This window comes from Bacillus rossius (assembly GCF_032445375.1).
Source record: "Bacillus rossius redtenbacheri isolate Brsri chromosome 4 unlocalized genomic scaffold, Brsri_v3 Brsri_v3_scf4_2, whole genome shotgun sequence".
NCBI lineage: Eukaryota > Metazoa > Arthropoda > Insecta > Phasmatodea > Bacillidae > Bacillus > Bacillus rossius.
This window is the reverse complement of record NW_026962011.1, coordinates 17682214-17707869: the sequence shown is the minus strand read 5'-3', so window position 1 is coordinate 17707869 and position 25656 is coordinate 17682214. Positions and strand designations below refer to the sequence as shown.

Sequence of the window (25656 nt, the reverse complement as noted above, 5' to 3'; positions counted from 1 at the left end):
CATGATAAAAAAATTATTAGTAATAAAATGTGTAGCAGAAATTCATAATTTAATTGTTACTCTGAATAAAATTACGTGACTCATTTGTGTGGTGAGATCTATTTCTCAGAAATAACCAGAAGCCCTTGGAGGATGTCAGGAAGTCCGACAAGAATAATAAGTAGCACACGAAGAATACCATCAAAATATCGGCTGGAATAATCAGCAGCATACGGAGAAAACTAATGCACGTTTTCCTCAATATCAGAAAATCACAGAAAAAATAACAATAATATTAAAAATAAAATATGAATAAAAATTTTCAAAAAATTCTGGCGTGTACTAGAACTATATCCTCGCACAACAAAGGAGAAGTTCACAAGCTATCACAGAGAAGAACGTAGACAACAGAATGTCACTTGTGGCCAGTGGCGTAGTATGTCTTTGTTGTCTGTGGTGCCGTGATTTCCGGGTGTCCCGATCACTCGCTTACCACCGAGACGATACGGATGCGATTCCCGGCAGGGACAAGTTCGGATTTATTCTGAAGTGGGAAACTTGGCTGTGGTTGCTGTGGCCCGTTGAGTTTTCTGTTTCCCCGAACACATCTTTTCCCCGTCAATGCTCCATTCTCGGTGTCTGTGATGATATTGATTTAGGTGGAAGGTTGAGCCATTCATTCATTCATTTGTTTTGTGAGTAGACGATATGTTTCGTTAAGGTGTCAAATTTAACTTCTCCAAGGTTGAATTATAAACTTATGAAATATTTACTGTTAATATTGTTTTGAGGCCACCGGGGAAGTAGCGGTAACCCCCCATTTTTTCATTTTCCTTCACGTGTACCGTGCGCTGACACTGGCAAAATGACCCTCAATTAACGTGGCCATTTTCTAACAACCAAACTCGCCCCTTCCCAAATCGTCTTCGTACCAACTTATCTCTCTTTGGAATTCTGCATGTTCCTTAGGGTAGAATTCCAAGACGTTCGGGTAAGGTAGCGAATAAGCACTGCCTTGTTGGGTCACAACCGTAACCTTACTCGCGGGCCGTGTTCCAGAACGTGTCCAAACCAAACCCCAGTAAGGGAATAAAACGGCAACCGATTTAATAAACGGTGCCCTGCGCGAGGCTATTCTAGCGGACGTTTAGCAGTCATCAATACTTTTTTTACGGCAAAAATCCTACAAATAGCAACACTATCACACAAAAATGGTCTCAAGTACTTTTTAAGTTGTGATTATTTATTGTTATGATCTTTAAAATGTATAAAATGTATTACTATCATAAACTTTCATTTGACACACCATTACGTTCGTTACGTCCCTCGATGTCCACGAAATTGTTTACGTACCAGTTCATAACGTCAGACGCGGGTTTGCCATCTGGACGAATTCAACTAATAACTGAGCTCTATACAAGCACGGAATTTGAGAAATAGATCGGAAACGGACAGGGTACCAAAATCTATTACCTAAAAATAAGATACTGGTAGTGTCCTATCGTGCACTAGGAATATGGTTAAAGTACAGGTACAGCATATTCAACACCCCTAAACCCTTATTTTTGTGTCTTAGAATACTGGCCTCAGAGCCCCGTCTATGTGAAGTGACGTAATTAGGTAACCATTGTTCTCTTGCCACAAGAATCATAAACTTTTAGGATATCTTGGGCGTGAGCTACCTTAACAATTTGGCGAGACTTCCAGTTTGCTTTCCGCAATAAATGACGCTACTGCTCAGTTCAGCGCAGCGATACCGAGCAATGTAACCGAGCCCATCCCGGACACCTCACACAGCACAACTTGGCCCGCGCGGGCATTTGACCAGGGTAGCGATAGTGCCAGGCATAGCTGGACTTGCAGCACCTACTGGCTCCAAGGTGCGCGCCAGCCGTGTCCGAGACGAGGGACCAACATACTGAACTTGCATGGTTTAGTACTTTCACGAACCTAATTATGCGTGTCCCCGAACTTGTGCTTTCTGCATAATTATTTTTTTTTTTTGCGTGACGGTCGGGAAGGTTTGTCTGGAAATGTAGAAATGACACTTATAATTTAGGAGTGTGGAACACGCAATACTGAAAGGAAACATTTTCAGGGTTTGCCAAATCTTTCAGTGGTTTGGTAGGTGCTCACAGAACTTATGCGCCTGTTGATGGATCCAACGTCGCAGTCACTTTTGGTCGCGAATGACATTATTCCGATATTTTCCCCAAGACCTCGAGAAGGAAATAGTTTTTAACCCTATTACGACATGGTACTACCCAAAGGAATAAAAATTCTCACGAGAACTGTCGTAGCTGGACGTTTTAGGATTTTTATTTAGACTTAGTATTTTTTTTATAAACCAGTTTATGTGTTTTTTCAGAGGTCTCTTTGCGATCTGCGCTTTTCATTATTTTTTTATTTAATGATAATAATACATTGGGTAAAGATTTCGTTGAGAAACAGTACGAAGCCCTGTGACTTATTATTGAAGTTCATAGGTAGTGTCGTTCCCTGTGATATTTTTACCGTAACCCAAGAAAGAGTTTGGAGTGATTTATGGCTGTTTGTAATATTTTCACATTTTGGTATTTCGGATTTAGTAATTCTACTTTGAGTGCCGATTACATAATAAAAGAATATCTGATAGAAGTGCAGTAGTCGAAACGTTAGAACACACACCTTACACCGAGGTGGCCGAGGTTCGATTCCCAGTGGCGTCAAACCCGAATATTTTGCAAGTGGGAAACGTAGCGTACGTTGCCGTTGCCTGTGAGTTCACTCGAGGTTCTCCAGTTTCCCTCCAACAATAAATTCAGTCGCCACCCATCTCACCTGATGCATTCTTCATTCTGGCCGTAACGACCGTCTGTCCCTCGGCTTCTATGAGTGTTAGCCCAGGCGGGCAACTGCATGTCGATTTTAATTTTCATAAGAAAATCAAATTAAATAATGATTTTTTTTGGACATCCAGTGTATAATTAGCTCATAAACATTGTTGGCATTAGTAAAATGAGCACAAAAAAGGCTACTAGATTCGAAAGTAAACTACGGTGCAGGGACTTGGTGAGATACTATCTTAATTGCCGCACGAGACCTCCCCGAGCAGTTATTGCGCGCGGATCGCAACATGCGGAAATAAGCACGCCGTCCCTAAACTTGTCTCAATTCAATTACGCATTTCTGTTCGGGGTTCCTTTTCTGCCTTGCCTCCTGGGCGGCAGCTGCCAGACCGCTGCGCCTCGCGCATGCGCGCCGGATATTAAACCCCGCCGCAGTTAAAAAAAAAAAATCTAATTTGTGTATCTATTACAGTTGTCGCAAGTTTTCCTTCAAGGCCCCCCGATCCGCCCCGCGCTTAAGGTAGTACACCCACAGCTGAAAACATCAGACTTAAAAAAAAAAAGTTGGGAACGACTTACGATATTCTTACGCTCCCGCTGGCTGTACCAATTCCATCCATCCATAACCCAACTCTCCGAGAAGAGGCGGGAAACGACGGCGAAAGAGGAAATAAAATGTTTAAGCAAGTAAGATTTCTACCCCACGTCTTCCACGCGGCGTACCCCCCATCAAACTCTCTCTCTCTCTCTCTCCCTTTTCGTCCGTTGCCATAACAGTAATCCTTCCCTTCCCCCTTTCCCGCGGGGTACTTCGTCCCAGGGCACATAGCGGCGGATGGGGAAAGAGGGATGGAAACTTTACGGTGGCTTTTCAATTTCCTCCCTCCTCCCCCCCTCCCCTACACTACCATCAAAACCGTACCAACCCCCGCGCGCCTTATGTTCCATTAATATTCAGGAGCGGGCGTAGGGCGCGGTCGCCCCGAGTAGAGCGCGCGCGCGCGGCCTGGGGGAGGATTGAGTGGAGTGGCAGCACTGTCGCGCCTCCCCCCCCCCTTCCCATCATTGCACCAGACACATCCTTCAAGCGTCACGCGGGAGTCGCGCAACAGCGCGAAAATGGCGAGCGGTCCGCCCGTGTGGGGGGGCTCGTTTGTTCCGGACGCTTCGCACGCGGACTCCGCCGTCAGAGAGAAAAAAAAAGGGGGGCATCCTTATTCCTCTGCCGGATTAAGGGCGGAGATGTGCCTCGCACATCTCATTTCGCTCATTTGCAACGTCCGCCAAGTCCGGATTCACACTGGCTGCGGTCCGTGGGGCAAATCCTTGGAAAGTTATCGTTCTTTCGTTGAGTCAGAAGGTAAAAAAAAAAAAAGATTGAGAAGTGGGAAGAGATGGCTCACGCGACCCAAGATTCTAGATGAGAGGGGCGAATGTTAGGCCATGGTTGTGGGAAATATAGCCTACTCCCCCCTACCCTACATTACGACACTCTATACGATAAACCGATTTACCGTGCAGAATTACTTTTCCGCGCTTTCTTACATAGGTTTATAGGTGTGTAATGCTACTACAAACACGCGTATTATATCGTAAAACAAAAAAAAAAACTGAGTTTCTCTAACTCTACTCTTTCAAAAATAATACTTACATTATACTTTTAAATAAAATAAATACGCCGGTTACAGTGCTTTGAAACATACCACAGACACTTTAATGGGAGGTATAGGAACAGAAAATTACGCAATCTTGGTTTCGAATAATATTCCTCTCCATAAATTGTTGTAATGTTTAGTTTTAGAAATACATACCATTTTTTTTATAGCATAGTACATAATTGATTTGGAAAGCTTGAAATATATAGTGATGGGATGGCAACATTGTTTTCCCTTTTCGAAGTCATTTACGTTTAGTTTTAAACTAATCTTTGGGCTTGAAAAAAACAGTAATAATACTGCGAATAAACACTATGATTTGGTTTTGTAGATCTCTTTATCATCTCTTCCTTTACGACGGAACATTTTCAATATCAAACATGTGAAAGTAGTTAAGCCATAAAAATTGTTGAAATAATTACAGAGTAAAATTGTTTTGTAAATGTAACTGAAATAATTATGTAAAATCATACACATATATAAATATGCACATTACATGAAAGCAACTTTATCGCTACGAAAAATGTTTTTGGAATTAATACTGGGTTCAGTTTATTACCCGGGCATTCATGCTTTGTGTTGTCCCAGTAACTTCACTGGTTAAAAATATTTGTAAACCGTTCCCTGAATAGCTTTCCAGTATTAACTAGAAACCTTAATCAGCACACAGGTGGTTTCACTATAGAGAAATGCTGAAAACAAGGTCCCGAAAGCATTTATAGGTTAGATGCATTAGACGACGCCTTGAAAGTCGAGTGGTAAGTGGCCTTCTACCATCGCTTCCACCATGAATATTCACGCCTCCGCCAATCTTAAACCACATTTCCGTGGTACCTTCTTAAAATTTAATCGGATAAAAATGCAGATTGCACAAGGAAAAAAACCCTCACAATCTGTTGTAATCCTTTTTTTTCTTTTCTTTACGCGAGTATTCTTTGCTGGTGCGAAGTTTACATTTCTCTGGCGTTCTATGACGCTTTTTACACGGTTTGAAAAAAAAATTAAAATTAAAGTTTCAATAATGTTGTAGGTCTAACACCTGTTGAATTAAAAAAAAACCTATTGTTGACTTCAATGTTTATTAAATTATCAAGAATAACGCTGGTGTCTGAATTTAAAATCTTGCGACGTATAAAGAGCCAACTAAACGAAAAAGTAAATAATGTTTAAATTTTTTCCGAACTCTGTAAAAATTACTTTATTAAACTGTTTTAATTATTTTGAAGTGTTTCTCGCGTTTGAGACTGGTAAATGCAGATCCATCGTTTTAAGGTAACAACACGTGAATTTGACTTGTGACTACGGGGTTAGAAAGCGAATCTTCGTTTTGTCAGAGCAAGTCATGTTATGCTATTTTTTTAATTTAATATTTAATATTTTTTCTTGATGTTTTGGTAAGGCTTAAAAAAGTAATAAAATAATTATATTTTGCTTTTTAAAATATAATTGAAAAATCGATTTGGAAAATGAAAGCCGTACGGCTTTACTCTTTTCGTGAACAAACGGAAAAGGGATATTTCCATTAACGTTGATTTGGTTTCGAAAACTGGGAAGGCTTCCAGCAAGGAAGTTCACAGAATCACGATGTCACTTAGGTGAGCATCTACCGCGTTATTTGTTGCGTTACATTTCCTGCGATGATATTATTTTAGAGAATTTTCTTTGAATGTTTCTCTATTATCACCACATTTTAATAATCAACATCTTACTAAAATTGATAACCAAAACATAATTTCGGAATCTATGTGAACACATTATTATTAACGGCAAACGTTTGCTTGACACAACAAAATTATTTTGTGGTCAACCATAAAATACATGCATGTTATTTTTTTAATGAGTTTAGTGAAACAAGTTTCATAATTTAAAATTTTTCTGTAAAAAACTTAAACTAATGAAGAAGTATTGTTCACTGTTCATGAGGCATGGCCTTCAGGTGGAAAGATTCTTCACATCTTAAATTTATTTGTCTTCTTTTCTAAGTCAATTGAACATGAAATATTCAACAGCCATAGCACATGATGGAGTACATATTCTTGTGATGAATATTCTGATAAATGTACAGATTGAGTGGCATCCGTTGTTTTATTGCAGGAAGTGAAAAAAAAGAGACAATAATTAACTACTTTATATTATGGTTACAACTGTCACAACACTGAGACTATAGCTTGTTAAATGAATTCTAGAAAAACAGCGCAATGTAATGGTCCAGAGTTAAACTGGACTAAAAAGGGGAGGAGTGAAGAATGATGCTAGGTAAGGGAAAAAGAAAAGGGGATTGGGGAGAGGGAACGCAATAGGTTAAGTGATCTTCGCACTCTTCGCCTATGACATTTCTACGGAATTATTCGTAGCGTCCTTCAATTGAAACGCCCACGGGTATTTCTAAGGACCTTCCCATTTATTTGTCGTGCTCTCCATGCCCAGTCCTGCGCAGTAAGTATAGTCACTGCAGGCCCCTCTCTACCAGAGGGTCTGTACCTAGGACCTAGCTCGCGAGCGCCCGCGGCACTGCGAACCGCGGTGAGGCTCGTGGTGCCTCACCGACTATACCTACTCTACTTCTCAGTCGCCTCGCGCATTTCCAGCGCTCTTGGTGACTTCGCAATAACGACTGCGCCGGACTGGCAGATTGTTCCGACCTACGGCCGGGCATTCTCACGGTCCATCCCACATGTGTGCCCTATCAGGGTAGATTGGGAAAAATTCCAGTTTTTTTTTTTTTTTTTAGATTCCAGAGCTATATAAGTTAAACAGAACTGCTAGGGATCACTCTCTCTTTTTTTTTTTTGATCTGGAAGGTATTAGAGCTTCGGCAATGACCAGCGGCTAGGGCCAGCAACCCAGCATAGTCACCGCGTCAGCCCTGTACCTCGCTCAGCTAACAGACTGGCACCGGCTCTTCCCCATGCCGGACCACCTTCATGTCCTGGCGTGGAAGCTATCCCTTCTTCGGGAGCCCCCATTCGCCGAGCGACGTGTCTGCGGCCTCGAACACGATGCGCCGCGGAACAAACGGAAACGCTATGGCGGCGAGACTCGGTGCTCGGACAACACGCGGAGACCTGCCGACTAAACAGTTGCATAGGCCTCCACCAGTCCCGGTGTGACGTGGGAGGTCGGGGAAGTCACCAGCAGTGCTGATAAAGTCTCAGGGCTCAGGACACAGCCAACTGTCTGGTCAGCTGAGTGAGGTTACGGGGCTGAGGCGGTGACTATGCTGGGTTGGTGGCCCCAGCCGCTGGTCATTGCCGAAGCTTTAATACCCTCCCGATCAAACAACAGGGAGCGATCCCTCACAGTTCTGTTTTAAATAAGCTCTGGAATGTATATAAAACAAACTGGAAGTTTCTCCTACCCTACCCTTATAGGGCGCATATGTGGAAGGGACCGTGAGAATGCCGGCCGCAGGTCGGAACAATCTGAATAAACAACTGCGCAACGTCCTTAGCTCCGCAGATTTTGAACGAAACAATTCCCTTGAAAATTATGTTCCCTTACAGCAAATTTATTTATCCCCGAAATAATAAAAATTAAAGAAAAAAATTTTATACAACTTTGTTACAAAAAAAAATACTTAAAAGCCAATATGTAGGATTCCGATACAACTTAATATATATAGGTAGTAATATTTTTGAGTGAGGAATACAATATGGTACTTTTCATACATAACTTGAATACCATTGTATATATGGCGATGAAATAATTTCTTTTTCACAAACATTTAACAATGTGTTTACTGAACTCTTGATTTGTATAACAGTAACGCAAACTTTTTTTAATGACAAAACACACGAGAGTTCATCATTTTCATTTAAATGAAAAACTAATCAATTTCAAAATAAAACCATAGCAGATTAAGCTAGGGTATTCACCGCGTTGGCCTTTGGGGGGGGGGGGGGGGTTGAGGGAGGCGATAGGGTCAGCTACACCCCTTTTGAAGTGAAAAAGCAAGGACAAAGGTGCAAGTAGCTATAGTTAGAAAATTTGTAACTAAACCTTTCAAAATGTTACTAATTTTTTTAATTAATAATATTATTCCTTGTGTAATTTTTATTAATAAATGGAACTTTAAACCATCTTCCGAAAGAAAGATATTGAAATCCTTATTTCTTTTTTGAGCTTCATTTGCCTTGAAATGAAGCCATAAAAAATCATGCCATAAACGAGCATGGTCACAGTATGTACTCTATGTTGTCCATTTACACAAAAAAAAACTATTGGTAAGTTTTCCGCAAGAATTCGCCCAGCCAAAAAGTTATTTTTAACTATTTGCACTCAAACCAGTGACTTTGAACTCAACGAAAAACATTCAAGACTTAGTCTCACACGTACCTTGGTAATTTTATTTTATTTTAAGCTTTCACGTCACGATTATTTAATGTCGAAACGCTTTAAATTGAAAACCATAGTTCTATTGCAGTTTATATTTCGTAAAAGTCTTGCATCTATGCAGTGAAAAAGTATCATCTAATCAATATTCTAGATTCGTACATGTATATGATAAATGCATTGGTAATTGTAATAATTGCTTAAATGATCTGGATACATTTTTAAAATAGAAAATTACAATTAAAGACTATTGAATTCTTAATTTTAATGCTTTGACGTAAGTCTTTTGTGTATATATAACTATTTTTAATTAATTATTGGATATTACTTTTAAAATGATGATAATTTTTATGTTTCTTTTGTTTAATTATTTTAGTGTTTGTCGCCATCATTATTTATGATTGTGTTGTCCCGTGATTGTCTCTGTTCTTCATGTATGAGATTGTCTCCGGGATTGATATAATATTTTTTAAGTGCCTGCCTATTTAAGGCTATGACTGTTGAAATGACACAAATAAAAAACAAAACGTTTAAAACTAAAATGGTATTTTTAAAATTCTCAGTTTTCTTTACATCCACTCACCTCCTTCTACTCGCGTTTGTGGTTTTAGATCTCATTTTATCTACCATCGATCCTAAGAGGTATGTTGGAAGTGGCTGAGCGTCTTTTTTTAAATTTTACTTTTTAAAATTTAAATTTTTGACCACGTTTTCCCAATAAACGTCATGGCAACGGCTGTTGAATTTATTATTCATCTATCGTCTCCATGTAAACGGCTATTGCGTTGTTGATGCATTCTTCATGTCATGGTGACGGCTATTTCATTTTTTAATTCTTTAAATGTTCCAGGAATGCCGCTGTACTGCCTCTAACTGGAGGATGGCTCATTTGACCATTTTTCTGTGGAATCGGAATTTGCCGAAATTATGTAATGGTAAAAGACTCTGAAATAGCATAATCTAAGCACGCATAGAAACCGGTAAAGAAAAAGTGAAAACGATTTTTATACCACGAATACCTTTAATTTAAATTGAAATGCCCTTGATGTTAAAACTATTTCAATTTCCAGTGACGTTGGCTTACATTTTGAGTACTAACAAACTATCAACAACCCACTATAAATCTAAGATCATAATAAATTCTTACCCAGGCAATGCCTGGTATCGCAGCTAGACATTTTTCTTTAAATAAATGCAAACTTGAAGGCCCTTGGGAAACTTTTGAATCTCATATTTCGTCCGGTTACCGTAGGATTTTTTATTTTGGTTTCATGGGTAGATTTAAAAAGTTTTTTTTTTGTTTTAAAGTGTGATTTCTTTGCTGAGGGGGCTACGATTTTTCAGTGTTACGAAAATTCCTATCACATGAGGAGAATAATTAGGTAGGGGGTGGGGCAACCGGGAGAGGAGGGGAATATTTAACTTTTGGGGAAACTGGTAGTGGAGGAGACGGCAGGGGAGAGGTAGAAATGATGCACCTTACATGCACAGTTGCATACTTGCATACTTGGTTACTTGAGTACTTTCACACTTGCGTACTTGCGCAATAACAATATGAGCGCTAGAATACTTGCATATATTATTTTTTTTTTTATCTGCGACCACATCCAAAGAGAATTGTGTTTCTTATACCTAATAACATAATAAGCAAGAAGCTTCGCTTCTGTCACGGTGGACTCCACACACGTTTCTTTTTTCAACTTTTGTGTGGCATGGCAATGGCTTAAACCACGTGGAGGGGCGTGTAATGTCTGCCAGCGGACTCCCATAGCGAAGCAAGATGCGCATCAGCTAGTACGTGATTTTTCATATGATCACTTGCGTGACGTTTTAGATTTGGCGTGGACCATGGTAAGTAAGTACCAGGTTGTGAAATTCTCGACCGAACGACAAGCGCAAGACCGTTAATGGGAAGACTTCTTATCACAGACGAGTGAGCCACACCCGAAGTTCCCCGAAGTTCATGCTCGCTTATTTTTCCGTACCACAACAGGTGTATTTATTTGAAGGAAAAAAAAATCGCGTGCATTTATTCTCCAAATGCGCGGGTTTATCTTATAAGATGTCATTCTTCAAATTAGCAAGAAGTAATTTAAATAATTATTCAGTAAATTAGGATAAAACGGTATCGGTTTTATTTGAGTCAAAAGAAGCATTTGATAGGTTAGCTACATTATAAATACTTTAAAACATTGTGGATGGTTGGTTATATTAGGTAAGCATAGCTTCATTTAAAATACTGTAAAATCATTTTATGGTTTTTTAGCAAATAACTTATTAATATGTAGCTATCCAGCGCTAGGAAACCGTTTTCACAGTATCTTTAATGTAGCTATCATAACCAAATCAACCGTCCACAATGTTTTAAAGTATTTATAATGTAGCTAACCTAACCTAATCGACCATTAGTATCCTTTTATCAACACCGCTATATTTATTTACAATAAACCAAAAAAACCGAAGATGCAAGATCGGGCGTTTGGTAGACAATACACCGGACTCAGACTTAGAAGTAGAAGTTCCGTTGCAAAAAGCACTGTTTTTTTTGTTGTAATTGGAACTGAAATATACATGCAAGAGTACAGTTACTTGTAAATTTGTTTGTTTACATATAAACAAGGGTATCGCTACAAAATAATGTTCGCAGTAATACTGGGTTTGTATTCTTCCCCGGGCATTTATGTTTTGTGTTGTCTCAGTACCTCCAATAGTTAAATATATTTGTAAATTATTTCCTGAATAGCTTTCCATATTTTAACTTCGTAAACTGAAAACACAATGAAATAAAATAATGACCAATTAAAATGTAAAATATTGCACCAATTTGTGAGAAATACTCAAGTGTTATCCCAAACAAAAAAAAAAGTATTTCATATATATAAACAAATGACAATAACCATGAGCTCTACACAGGGGCGGATCCAATGATGAGTCTTAGGGGAGGGGGGAGGGAAACATCCATTTAATCACAAAAAAAAAACTTTTACCAGATATGGAAGTCGGGGACGTATTTCCTAAAACATAGAACAATTTATTGACAAAAACCCTGTTTATAGAAACCCGGGGTGGGCATATAATATCCAATATATATAATAAATATATTGATATTATCGACCTAACAAACATTAAAATATATTTACCTAAAAAATTAATTATTTTCAAAACAATTCAGATCAAATAGAACGCATTACTTGGGGCATTAAAAAAAGGTCTTGGACAAATAAATTGAAAGTAATTTTCACTTAATCATCAAAAATTATTTAAAAAAATTATTCACTTGTATTGCATTACATTTTTTTTTCTGCAATGTTGGGCTCTAAAGGAGAAGGGGAATTTCCTCTCTCCACCCTTGAATCCGCCCCCTGGTTGTACCAAGCATCTACTGCGAACCAGGGAAGCAGGGAAGCAGGGAAACAGGGAAGGAACTGGGGGACGGCACGCACCTTGCCTCTCGCGGCCGCCGTCGTGGCGCAGCACGATGCTGCGGTGGTCCTCGCGCTTCCACTGCACCCGGGGCTCCGGAACACCGGTCGCTTTGCAGCGCAGCCGCACCGAGCCGTTCTCGGGCGCCACGCCGCCGTCCGCCGTCTCCTCGTCGTTCAGGATGTCCGGCGGCACCACCACGTCCAGCAGGCCCATCTGCCGGGAACACCGCGTCTCCACCAACCACCGGCGACTCTTTCTGTACCCACTTGCCCATCTGCCGGGAACACCGCGTCTCCACCAACCACCGGCGACTCTTTCTGTACCCACTTGCCCATCTGCTGGGAACACCGCGTCTCCACCAACCACCGGCGACTCTTTCTGTACCCACTTGCCCATCTGCATGGAACACCGCGTCTCCACCAACCACCGGCGACTCTTTCTGTACCCACTTGCCCATCTGCATGGAACACCGCGTCTCCACCAACCACCGGCGACTCTTTCTGTACCCACTTGCCCATCTGCCGGGAACACCGCGTCTCCACCAACCACCGGCGACTCTTTCTGTACCCACTTGCCCATCTGCCGGGAACACCGCGTCTCCACCAACCACCGGCGACTCTTTCTGTACCCACTTGCCCATCTGCCGGGAACACCGCGTCTCCACCAACCACCGGCGACTCTTTCTGTACCCACTTGCCCATCTGCCGGGAACACCGCGTCTCCACCAACCACCGGCGACTCTTTCTGTACCCACTTGCCCATCTGCCTGGAACACCGCGTCTCCACCAACCACCGGCGACTCTTTCTGTACCCACTTGCCCATCTGCATGGAACACCGCGTCTCCACCAACCACCGGCGACTCTTTCTGTACCCACTTGCCCATCTGCCGGGAACACCGCGTCTCCACCAACCACCGGCGACTCTTCCTGTACCCACTTGCCCATCTGCATGGAACACCGCGTCTCCACCAACCACCGGCGACTCTTTCTGTACCCACTTGCCCATCTGCCGGGAACACCGCGTCTCCACCAACCACCGGCGACTCTTTCTATACCCACTTGCCCATCTTCCGGGAACACCGCGTCTACACCAACCACCGTGCATCTCGACACTGGGTTCATCTTCTGAAGACCCAATTATGTACATTCTGTACTGCACAGACCCGAACAATCCCGAATATCTACCTTCGGCCAACTTCGTCAGTTTTTTTTTTGTTTATTGCTTTACAAAATTGTGGATGGTTGGTTATGTTGGGTCAGTATAGGTACATTAAAAATACTGTCAAATCATTTTAATGCCGATGTTTGGCCGAAGGTAGATATTATGGAGCTTGTTCGGATCTGTGCAATACAGAATGTACATCGTAGGCTTCCCTTATCTTCTTTTCTGTACACCATCACCCACTACACTGCCATCTATCAATGTACAAACCAAGTAACTTCATCGAAAGTGCGTGACGATAGAACGACTTGAAAAAAATCGTTTTTATCGGGTTTTTTAAAGCTCGAACGATCGGAGGCACTCGTTAAAAGGGTATTAATACAAATTAAAGTTTTAAAAATTTTTTGATTCCCAGTATGTTCGCTGCAATTTCAGAACGTCGGAAGTTTTTTTTTTTTGTTATAACACTCCGGATTATGAACAATTTAATGTATGTTAATTTCATTTCACCAGTTATTATGGAAACGATCTGATATAGAAACACGTTACCTGGATAAAAAAAACACATTTAACAAACAATCCCATTAAATAATATTCTTTTGTTTTAAATACTATTTATTATTTAATTCAAACATGATTCATTCATAAAAAATATAAATTATTATTGTATTATAAGTATTGATGCTCTCTATGAATTTAGGAAAGTAATATCTAGCTATAGTAGCGCCATCTATCGTGCCAATGTTAAACACTACTTGGCGCTTTTTGAGTTGCCACCCGCTGGTCTCCACCACGGAGTTAAGGAACTGTCAGGAGACGGCACGCTGTTACATAGTTTAAGTAATTTTTTAACCTCACCATCGCCACATTGTTCCACCCAAAACATTGCGGAAATGGTGCCTGATAACTTCTGATGTTGGTCAGAAAGTATTAATTAGAATCTCCGTCGCAAAAAAATTACCACTTTTATAAAACGAGTTAGTTTAAACTGTTTACCAATGCAAACACAACATATCAGTCAAGGTTTTGGGCGTCTAACCAATATATAGCAACAATAAACTGAATAAAAAACAGACTTCACACCATGCAATCATGCATAGTGGACATCCCCGGGTCTCCAACATGCTCAGATATCTCCAGCCAACTTAAGCACGAAAAAATCACTAGATTGTTGATGTGTAACATTTAGCTCTCTGTGTACGGCATTTGGTAGGAATATTTCCGTGAATGGAACGTAAGTAGTATGGAAATTCTTTACAAACGGTGCTGCTGTCTATTGCGGATGACGGAAAACAAAGTTCACAAAGACAAAGGGAAACTTTAAAGTTTTAACTGTTTAACGATGTTAAACAAGATGAGCAGTATTATAATACATTTACTTGTCAAAAATCAGGTATAAATCCGGGGTTTAGTATTTTTTTCATAACGTTTTCGCTTTTATCGGAGCCGTTTCATTATATAGTTTAAAAATTTTTTCTGCAAATGCATGTAATGGTTCGATGGTTGACGTAGTTGTTGCGGCAGCGAATTACAGCGGTGGTTGCAGAAACTACGTGTGATTTGCGTCCATAAATGTAGCTGAAAACACAATTTTCGTGTATTTATCAGGTTGGAAATTATTTTAAAGAATTTTACTTTATATTTTGTGTCCGAGTTTAGTATTATTAGTGTATTTATAACCTTAGAAACTTCAATTTGCTCGTTACCAAGGTAAGATGTTACACTTTTCTGGCGAGTACTGAAAACTTGCTCATATATATTATTTACTATAGAAAATCTATTATTATAGTCAATTTCTTTCCGTTTTCAAAGGACACAAAAGTAGTATATGAATGGGGCTCCTGCGGCAGGATGCAGGATGTGGTTGTGGTGGCGGTGTTAGACATCTTGGATTGTGACGTCACGGCGGCCATCTTGGTTGAGCGTAACGGGACATAGCGTAACGGGGAACAGCGTAACGGGACAAGTAGATCACGGCAGCCATCTTGGATCAGCCATCTTGGATCCGCCATTTTGGATGACGTCATTTTGTTTTCTAGAAAATTCCGGCATTGTGTTGTCCGCCATATTGGATGATGACGTAACCGTTGCAATTATCGTTATGGTCGCCATCTTGAAATTTAGACGCCATCTTGGAAATCCGCAATTTTTATGTTAGAAAATCGGGATTGATTCCAAAATTCATCTAAAAATTAACTTATTCGAATTCTGATTGATTATATCGATCACCGTCCTCGGTTCGAACCCGGTGAGTGCAAAAAAAAAACTAAAAATGGCGACAGGCTCCTTCCTCAATGGTGGATGCAGGCAGACTGACTCCTACCACTTTTTTTTTTTCAAAGCATATATATCGTCAGCTGGAATGACGACATGACCGCCATCTTGTCTTCGTCTGCTGGAGATCACCATCTTGTTTTCGTCCGCTAGAGTGTGCTGATACCATGTTAGTATAATTTTATGTTCACCATACCTTTAACCTCGACTGTTGGCATTTAACTTTGTCATTGACCTTGTACTTTGACCTTGACCTTGAACTTAAACCTTGAACTTGAACTTTAAACTTGACCTTGAAATTAACCTTGACCTTGAAATTTGACCATGACCTTAATATTTGACCTTGACCTTGAAATTTGACCTTGACCTTGAAATTTGACTTTGACCTTGACCTTAAAATTTGACTTTGTCCTTGAAATTTGACTTTGTCCTTGTCAACCCTCATGGATCCGACATTTTATGTTCAGTACATGCTACCAGGAGCTACCACCTGCTGGAGTACGCCATATTGTGTGTGTGTACTTGTATTGTAGAGTACATTTCCATCTGGATAATTTTATTCTAACCCGCTACAGTGCAGCAATCATTTATTATGGAGGTGCCCCCCGCCATCTTGAAATCATGTAATAATGTAGCTAGAAAAGCGGGAAAAAATACAAAATTCATTAAATAAATATGTAATCCATATAATGATTGATTGGATCGACTAAGGTCCTTGGTACGATCCCTGACCGATACAGAACAACTTTAATTAAAAAAATACTAAAAAAAGTGTTAGGTTTGAGATAATAAAAACACCACAAGTTCTTTTAAAAAAAATTTTATTACATAAATTCAATACACTACTACAAGTACAAAAAAAACACTGACAAATTACCAAAGCCTGTTGGATTCCACGATTCAAACAGTCTTCTTCTTGTACGGACTAAGCCTTTTACATGACTTTAAATGTCTATCCGATCCGTTCATCACCACAGCCAGAGACGGACTGAAGTTCATAGCACTTATATAGTCTCATTAGCCGGTACAACACATGAGTCAAATCAATATCCATGTTCATTATACGTCTCAGAGTATTTTTTATAATGGCGATGTAAGCTATCGAGACGTGAAATTAGTTTATTGTACTTATTGCACTGAAATAGTATTCTTTGAACATTATTAGAACAACCGCTTCTTTCATGTCTGCGAGCATTTGAGGTGATAGTAATTGATGCACCACAGTATTTGCACTGATGCGAAGTACGCTCTTCATTAATTGAAGTATTCAATGCTGATGAAACTTTAGCTGATAGTGGAACAGCACATATCGAAGTCTCCTCCAGTGTTGTCAGAGGCGTTGCCAACGGGATCTGCTCCAACATCGTCGGCGCCGACGTCATGGTTCCCGTAGTCGATGGTACATACTCCATCGAGTACGACGTTTAAGTCGGTAAATATGCCATCGAAGTCTCAAGAACAGCCAATTACACGTCTTATGCACCAGAAGAAACAAACTAGGTGATCCGTACACCGTCGACGGCAGTAACAAACTGAGCGTCCTGCTGTCTAGGACACGTTTATATACATTAACCGGTTTGAATAATACGTTAGTCAAATCAAGAACAATTTACTAAAATACTAGAGTCAAAACAACATTAAAGAATAGAAGCACCAGCAAAAACAAATGGCAGCATATTTGACAGCACCGACAACGCAAATGCAGCACATTTGGAAGCACCGAATACGAAAAGGCAGAACATTTGGAAGCACCGACAACGAAAAGGCAGCACATATGGCAGCACCGACAACGAAAAGGCAGCACATTAGCAAGCACTGACAACGAAAAGGCAGCACCGACAACGAAAAGACAGCACATTTGGAAGCACCGACTACGAAAAGGCAGCACATTTGGAAGCACCGACAACAAAATGGCAGCACATTTGGAAGCACCGACAACGAAAAGGCAGCACATTTGGAAGAACTGACAACACAAAGGCAGCACTTTTGGAAGCACCGACTGCGAAAAGGCAGCACATTTGGAAGCACCGACAACGCAAAGGCAGCAGATTTGGAAGCACCGACTACGAAAAAGCAGCACATTTGGAAGCACCGACTACGAAAAGGCAGCACATTTGGCAGCACCGACAATGAAAAGACAGCACATTTGGAAGCACCGACTACGAAAAGGCAGCACATTTGGAAGCACCGACAACGAAAAGGCAGCACATTTGGAAGCACCGACAACGAAAAGACAACACATTTGGAAGCACCGACAACGAAAGGGCAGCACATTTGGAATTACCATCATCGAAAAGGCAGCACATTTGGAAGCTCCATTATCAACAACAACAAAAAAAGGCAAAAAGAAGCACAAGTTACGAGATCTAAGTCTTATTTAGAAATCAGAATACAAGAAATAAAAACATTAAATTCTTATAATTTAAATTATTTATTTTATTGCTTTACATTATACAAATGCAAGTAAAACAAGCCACTATTGTATGTAGCCAGCATTCCTCAGTTCCTTGAGTATGAAGGATATTTCTTTGATGCACGAATATTTTCCTGCACAAAGCGATCCATGTAGAAGTCTTGCCTGGTCAACCAATATGTTTGGATCTTTCCATGATGTGTAATCATTCTCTTCTACCACCATCTTTCCTGCACCTTTATAATAAATATTATGATCTCTGGTGTCTTCCGTTTTACCACCAACCTCAGGGTAACTTTCATGTTTGAGACGGTGATCATCACAAGCTTGATCAGATTTATTTAATATATCACGTCGTCTCCACCGTTTCGGTCTCAGGACACCGCCACATTCTTCGACCTTGGCAGCTTTAGGTGCTTCATCATAGTCTATGTCTTTGTCAACAACCTCAGAGTCACTGTAACAATCACCGTAGAAGGAATCGTCTTCACCCAATTTACCGTAATAATTCGATGTTGATGATGTTGAAGTGTCTTCATCGTCTTCATGCTTCCTTTTTAGGAGTCCATCATTTTTACAAAGTAGGAATGATCTACTTGAATTTGGCTGCAATATATTCTCACTTTTCACGTTAAGAATTCTTCCATTGTCTTCATTCTTCCGTAAATCATCAACCTCCTTCAATTTAAGTTCTTTGTCGAGATCGGAAGAGCCAAGAAAATTATTGTCGTAATGCAGACCACTCTTCCTTAGGCTAGTAGATTCATCGTTGTCCTCTAGCTTGTACGCAGGCTTGGCGCTACAAGTTCTGCCATGTCTTTTTAGGCTCTCTCTCCGCGTAAACGACTTGCTACATCGAACACAACTTATCATATTGCGCAGTGGATTTTTAACACAGTCATTCTTCTCGTGTTGCCTTTTATTCTTTCTGAAGATAAACTCTTTACTGCAAAACTTACACATATGTTCTTTCGATACAGCGTCAGATCCCAAATCGGAATTCATATTAGTTACTGAGACTAATGCCAGATACCAATTAAGTCTTTTAAATTAGATCCAATACTTAAATAGAAATTTTTTCATATTTCATCAGCGAGAATTGATATATCTTATGCAAATGTACTTTATGCATGTAGTTCTGCTTTTCAAAAACAGATGTCGCCACATGTTGCTTGCAGGTAAATAATATTTAGTTATTTTATGCGGGATGCGGGATGCTCACTAACGATCGCAAAGGAAGGATGGCTTCGCTAGACTCCAAGGAAAAGGAAGTTCGTCTTGCATGTTGGTGCTCCACAGATGTCTCATGGCGTAATATTAATTTGACTGAGTAACGATATTTGTTAATTCCACCTGATAAAAATATTGCAAGTTTTGATTTAGTAGCAGAAATTATCGAATTAAATTTAACTCCAAATAAAATGACATGTCTCATTAGACCAAAAAAGAATCAATGCAGAGAGCGGTTTTTCAGAATAGTCAGAAACACTTGATGAAACCACAGGAATGATTGCAAGAACACGGGAAAAACCATCATAATATTGGCAAGAATAATCAGGAGCACACGGAGAAAACCATCATAATATTGACCAGATTAATCAGAAGTACTCGGAGAAAACCACCACATGTTTTCTTTGATATCATAAAATTACAGGAAAAAATATTTAAAAATAAAATTAAATTAATAAAAAAATATAAAAAAAAATGCATAAACAGTTTCTGCTAGCTTGTAAACTTATCATTGTTGAGCATAGATATAGTTCTTGTACAAGCCAGAAATTTATGCATTTTTTTATTTTTTAATTTTTTTATTAATTAATTTTTATTTTTAAATATTTTTTCCTGTAATTTTATGATATCAAAGAAAACATGTGGTGGTTTTCTCCGAGTACTTCTGATTAATCTGGTCAATATTATGATGGTTTTCTCCGTGTGCTCCTGATTATTCTTGCCAATATTATGATGGTTTTTCCCGTGTTCTTGCAATCATTCCTGTGGTTTCATCAAGTGTTTCTGACTATTCTGAGAAACCGCTCTCTGCATGGATTCTTTTTTGGTCTAATGAGACATGTCATTTTATTTGGAGTTAAATTTAATTCGATAATTTCTGCTACTAAATCAAAACTTGCAATATTTTTATCAGGTGGAATTAACAAATATCGTTACTCAGTCAAATTAATATTACGCCATGAGACATCTGTGGAGCACCAACATGCAAGACGAACTTCCTTTTCCTTGGAGTCTAGCGAAGCCATCCTTCCTTTGCGATCGTTAGTGAGCATCCCGCATCCCGCATAAAAGAACTAAATATTATTTACCTGCAAGCAACATGTGGCGACATCTGTTGTTGAAAAGCAGAACTACATGCAAAAGTACATTTGCATGAGATATATCAATTCTCGCTGATGAAATATGAAAAAATTTCTATTTAAGTATTGGATCTAATTTAAAAGACTTAATTGGTATCTGGCATTAGTCTCAGTAACTAATATGAATTCCGATTTGGGATCTGACGCTGTATCGAAAGAACATATGTGTAAGTTTTGCAGTAAAGAGTTTATCTTGAGAAAGAATAAAAGACAACACGAGAAGAATGACTGTGTTAAAAATCCACTGCGCAATATGATAAGTTATGTTCGATGTAGCAAGTCGTTTACGCGGAGAGAGAGCCTAAAAAGACATGGCAGAACTTGTAGCGCCAAGCCTGCGTACAAGCTAGAGGACAACGATGAATCTACTAGCCTAAGGAAGAGTGGTCTGCATTACGACAATAATTTTCTTGGCTCTTCCGATCTCGACAAAGAACTTAAATTGAAGGAGGTTGATGATTTACGGAAGAATGAAGACAATGGAAGAATTCTTAACGTGAAAAGTGAGAATATATTGCAGCCAAATTCAAGTAGATCATTCCTACTTTGTAAAAATGATGGACTCCTAAAAAGGAAGCATGAAGACGATGAAGACACTTCAACATCATCAACATCGAATTATTACGGTAAATTGGGTGAAGACGATTCCTTCTACTGTGATTGTTACAGTGACTCTGAGGTTGTTGACAAAGACATAGACTATGATGAAGCACCTAAAGCTGCCAAGGTCGAAGAATGTGGCGGTGTCCTGAGACCGAAACGGTGGAGACGACGTGATTTATTAAATAAATCTGATCAAGCTTGTGATGATCACCGTCTCAAACATGAAAGTTACCCTGAGGTTGGTGGTAAAACGGAAGACACCAGAGATCATAATATTTATTATAAAGGTGCAGGGAATATGGTGGTAGAAGAGAATGATTACACATCATGGAAAGATCCAAACATATTGGTTGACCAGGCAAGACTTCTACATGGATCGCTTTGTGCAGGAAAATATTCGTGCATCAAAGAAATATCCTTCATACTCAAGGAACTGAGGAATGCTGGCTACATACAATAGTGGCTTGTTTTACTTGCATTTGTATAATGTAAAGCAATAAAATAAATAATTTAAATTATAAGAATTTAATGTTTTTATTTCTTGTATTCTGATTTCTAAATAAGACTTAGATCTCGTAACTTGTGCTTCTTTTTGCCTTTTTTTTTTTGTTGTTGTTGATGGAGCTTCCAAATGTGCTGCCTTTTCGATGATGGTAATTCCAAATGTGATGCCCTTTCGTTGTCGGTGCTTCCAAATGTGTTGTCTTTTCGTTGTCGGTGCTTCCAAATGTGCTGCCTTTTCGTTGTCGTTGCTTCCAAATTTGCTGCCTTTTCGTAGTCGGTGCTTCCAAATGTGCTGCCTTTTCTTTGTCGGTGCTTCCAAATGTGCTGACTTTTCGGAGTCAGTGCTTCCAAATGTGCTGTCTTTTCATTGTCGGTGCTGCCAAATGTGCTGCCTTTTCGTAGTCGGTGCTTCCAAATGTGCTGCCTTTTCGTAGTCGGTGCTTCCAAATGTGCTGCCTTTGCGTTGTCGGTGCATCTAAATGTGCTGCCTTTTCGTTGTCGGTGCTTACAAATGTGCTGCCTTTTTGTTGTCGGTGCTTCCAAATGTGCTGCCTTTCGTAGTCGGTGCTTCCAAATGTGCTGTCTTTTCGTTGTCGGTGCTGCCTTTTCGTTGTCGGTGCTTCCAAATGTGCTGCCTTTTCGTAGTCGGTGCTTCCAAATGTTCTGCCTTTTCGTAGTCGGTGCTTCCAAATGTGCTGCCTTTGCATTGTCGGTGCTGTCAAATATGCTGCCTTTTCGTAGTCGGTGCTGCCAAATGTGCTGTTTTTTCGTTGTCGGTGCTTCCAAATGTGCTGCCTTTTCGTAGTCGGTGCTTCCAAATGTGCTTCCTTTTTTTTTTGCTGGTGCTTCTATTTTTTTAATGTTGTTTTGGCTCTATTATTTTAGTAAATTGTTCTTGATTTGACTAACGTATTATTCAAACCGGTTAATGTATATAAACGAGTCCTAGACAGCAGGACGCTCAGTTTGTTACTGCCGTCGACGGTGTACGGATCACCTAGTTGGTTTCTTCTGGTGCATAAGACGTGTAATTGGCTGTTCTTGAGACTTCGATGGCATATTTACCGACTTTAACGTCGTACTCGATGGAGGATGTACCATCGACTACGGGAACCATGACGTCGGCGCCGACGATGTTGGAGCAGATCCCGTTGGCAACGTCTCTGACAACACTGGAGGAGACTTCGATATGTGCTGTTCCACTATCAGCTGAAGATTCATCAGCATTGAATACTTCAATTAATGAAGAGCGTACTTCGCATCAGTGTAAATACTGTGGTGCATCATTTACTATCACCTCAAATGCTCGCAGACATGAAAGAAGCGGTTGTTCTAATAATGTTCAAAGAATACTATTTCAGTGCAATAAGTGCAATAAACTAATTTCACGTCTCGATAGCTTACATCGCCATTATAAAAAATGCTCTGAGACGTATAATGAACATGGATATTGATTTGACTCATGTGTTGTACCGGCTAATGAGACTATATAAGTGCTATGAACTTCAGTCCGTCTCTGGCTGTGGTGATGAACGGATCGGATAGACATTTAAAGCCATGTAAAAGGCTTAGTCCGTACTATAAGAAGACTGTTTGAATCGTGGAATCCAACAGGCTTTGGTAATTTGTCAGTGTTTTTTTTTGTATTGTAATAGTGTATTGAATTTATGTAATAAAATTTTTTTTAAAAGAACTTGTGGTGTTTTTATTATCTCAAACCTAAAACTTTTTTATTTTTTTAATTAAAGTTGTTTTGTATCGGTCAGGGATCGAACCAAGGACCTTAGTCGATCCAATCAATCATTATATGGATTACAAATTTATTTAATGAATTTTGGATTTTTTCCCGCTTTTCTAGCTACATTATTACATGATTTCAAGATGGCGGCCGAATTTCAAGATGGCGGGGGGCACCTCCATAATAAATGATTGCTGCAATGTAGCGGGTTAGAATAAAATTATCCAGATGGAAATGTACTCTATAATACAAGTACACACACACAATATGGCGTACTCCAGCAGGTGGTAGCTCCTGGTAGCATGTACTGAACATAAAATGTCGGATCCATGAGGGTTGACAAGGACAAAGTCAAATTTTAAGGTCAAGGTCAAATTTCAAGGTCAAGGTCAAATTTCAAAGTCAAGGTCAAATTTTAAGGTCATGGTCAAATTTCAAGGTCAAGGTTAATTTCAAGGTCAAGTTTAAAGTTCAAGGTCAAGGTTTAAGTTCAAGGTCAAGATCAAAGTACAAGGTCAATGACAAAGTTAAATGCCAACAGTCGAGGTTAAAGGTATGGTGAACATAAAATTATACTAACATGGTATCAGCACACTCTAGCGGACGAAAACAAGATGGTGATCTCCAGCAGACGAAGACAAGATGGCGGTCATGTCGTCATTCCAGCTGACGATATATATGCTTTGAAAAAAAAAAGTGGTAGGAGTCAGTCTGCCTGCATCCACCATTGAGGAAGGAGCCTGTCGCCATTTTTAGTTTTTTTTTTTGCACTCACCGGGTTCGAACCGAGGACGGTGATCGATATAATCAATCAGAATTCGAATAAGTTAATTTTTAGATGAATTTTGGAATCAATCCCGATTTTCTAACATAAAAATTGCGGATTTCCAAGATGGCGTCTAAATTTCAAGATGGCGACCATAACGATAATTGCAACGGTTACGTCATCATCCAATATGGCGGACAACACAATGCCGGAATTTTCTAGAAAACAAAATGACGTCATCCAAAATGGCGGATCCAAGATGGCTGATCCAAGATGGCTGCCGTGATCTACTTGTCCCGTTACGCTGTGTCACGTTACGCTGTCCCGTTACGCTATGTCCCGTTACGCTGTGTCCCATTATGCTTAACCAAGATGGCCGCCGTGATGTCACAATCCAAGATAGCTGACACCGCCACCACAACCACATCCTGCATCCTGCCGCAGGAGCCCCATTCATATACTACTCTTAAACGCTAAAATTCTTCGCTACGTCGGCTGGTTTGTATGGAAGTCGCAGATGTTAATAACGCCGCTGGAACAGTTGAATATCCCGTTCTCTGCACGTGGCTTGAGTTTCGTTCACCAAGTACAGAAATGTACGGCCATACACCAAGTTCTCCAGAAATATACGACATACTCGTCACTTGAATGCCAAGTGCGGACTGCCGCCTCACACCTGCCATTCCCGTACAAGAGGGCTCGTAATTAAATGGCAACGGTGATATAACACCAATTTCCACTGGAAGAGTCGCACTTCTATACCTCCCTCCTTGTTCTGTGATACAACAGCTTCCATAAAACACCTTAGTCACAATTAAATAATTGAGATATTAGTCTATGGAGTGGGTGTCTGTTCTGAAGTTGAAGTCAACTGGTTAGCAAAACAAATCGTAGTGGAGGCTAATCTTCTTATTCTTATATATAATAATTAGTGTATGTGTGTTCGTCTTCTATACACTCACGCATCGTTTATCCGATTGAGTTGAAACTTTTCACACTTGACCTCAGAAACAAGGGAACGGTCACTGTTAGGTGAGATTTCGATAAAACAAATCCTTAAAGAATAATTAATTATTCCTGGTGAAATCTCGCCATTTCATCGTCATAGTACCGACTACCCACGAAAGAATGCAGGCTATTAAATGTAGTTCACTCGGCAGGAAACATAGCGTGCGTGTTGCATGCAGTCGGCGAGCTATCAATATCAATATTGGACTATGCGAGCGCACTCTAAAACTCAACCAAATATTAATGCGGTGCAGATAAAGACTATAAGATTGAAAACGTTTTTGAAGGAAACTTTACACATTACTAACTTCGTATTTATATTAATTCAATAAGTAACCGGTAAAATATTAACAAATAATGATTTTCAAGTTGAAAATACATCATTTTACACGGGAAAAGTGGATTAGGCCTATATATAATCGGTATTCATATATCCCTTTTTTTTTAAATGAAACAAAAATTTAATCTTACAAACACAAACAGATTGATTGTAATAAAAGTTACATTTGTAGGTTTGTACATTTGGTTATATTTTATACAAATTTACAACTTTACTCCGAGCATGATAAAATGTTGCACCCTTTATATTAAAAATAAAG

The 25656-nt window shown here is 39.7% G+C and overlaps 1 protein-coding gene across 2 annotated transcripts in view; it reads right to left on the bottom strand.

Annotated features, from left to right (window-relative positions):
• LOC134541895 (lachesin-like) overlaps positions 1–25656 on the bottom strand; it is a 387782-nt gene that overhangs the window by 52589 nt on the left and 309537 nt on the right. For both annotated transcript variants that reach the window (XM_063385625.1, XM_063385626.1), the window contains exon 5: positions 12238–12433. In XM_063385625.1, coding sequence (XP_063241695.1) covers positions 12238–12433 — 196 coding nt within the window. The remainder of the gene's footprint in view (positions 1–12237; positions 12434–25656) is intronic.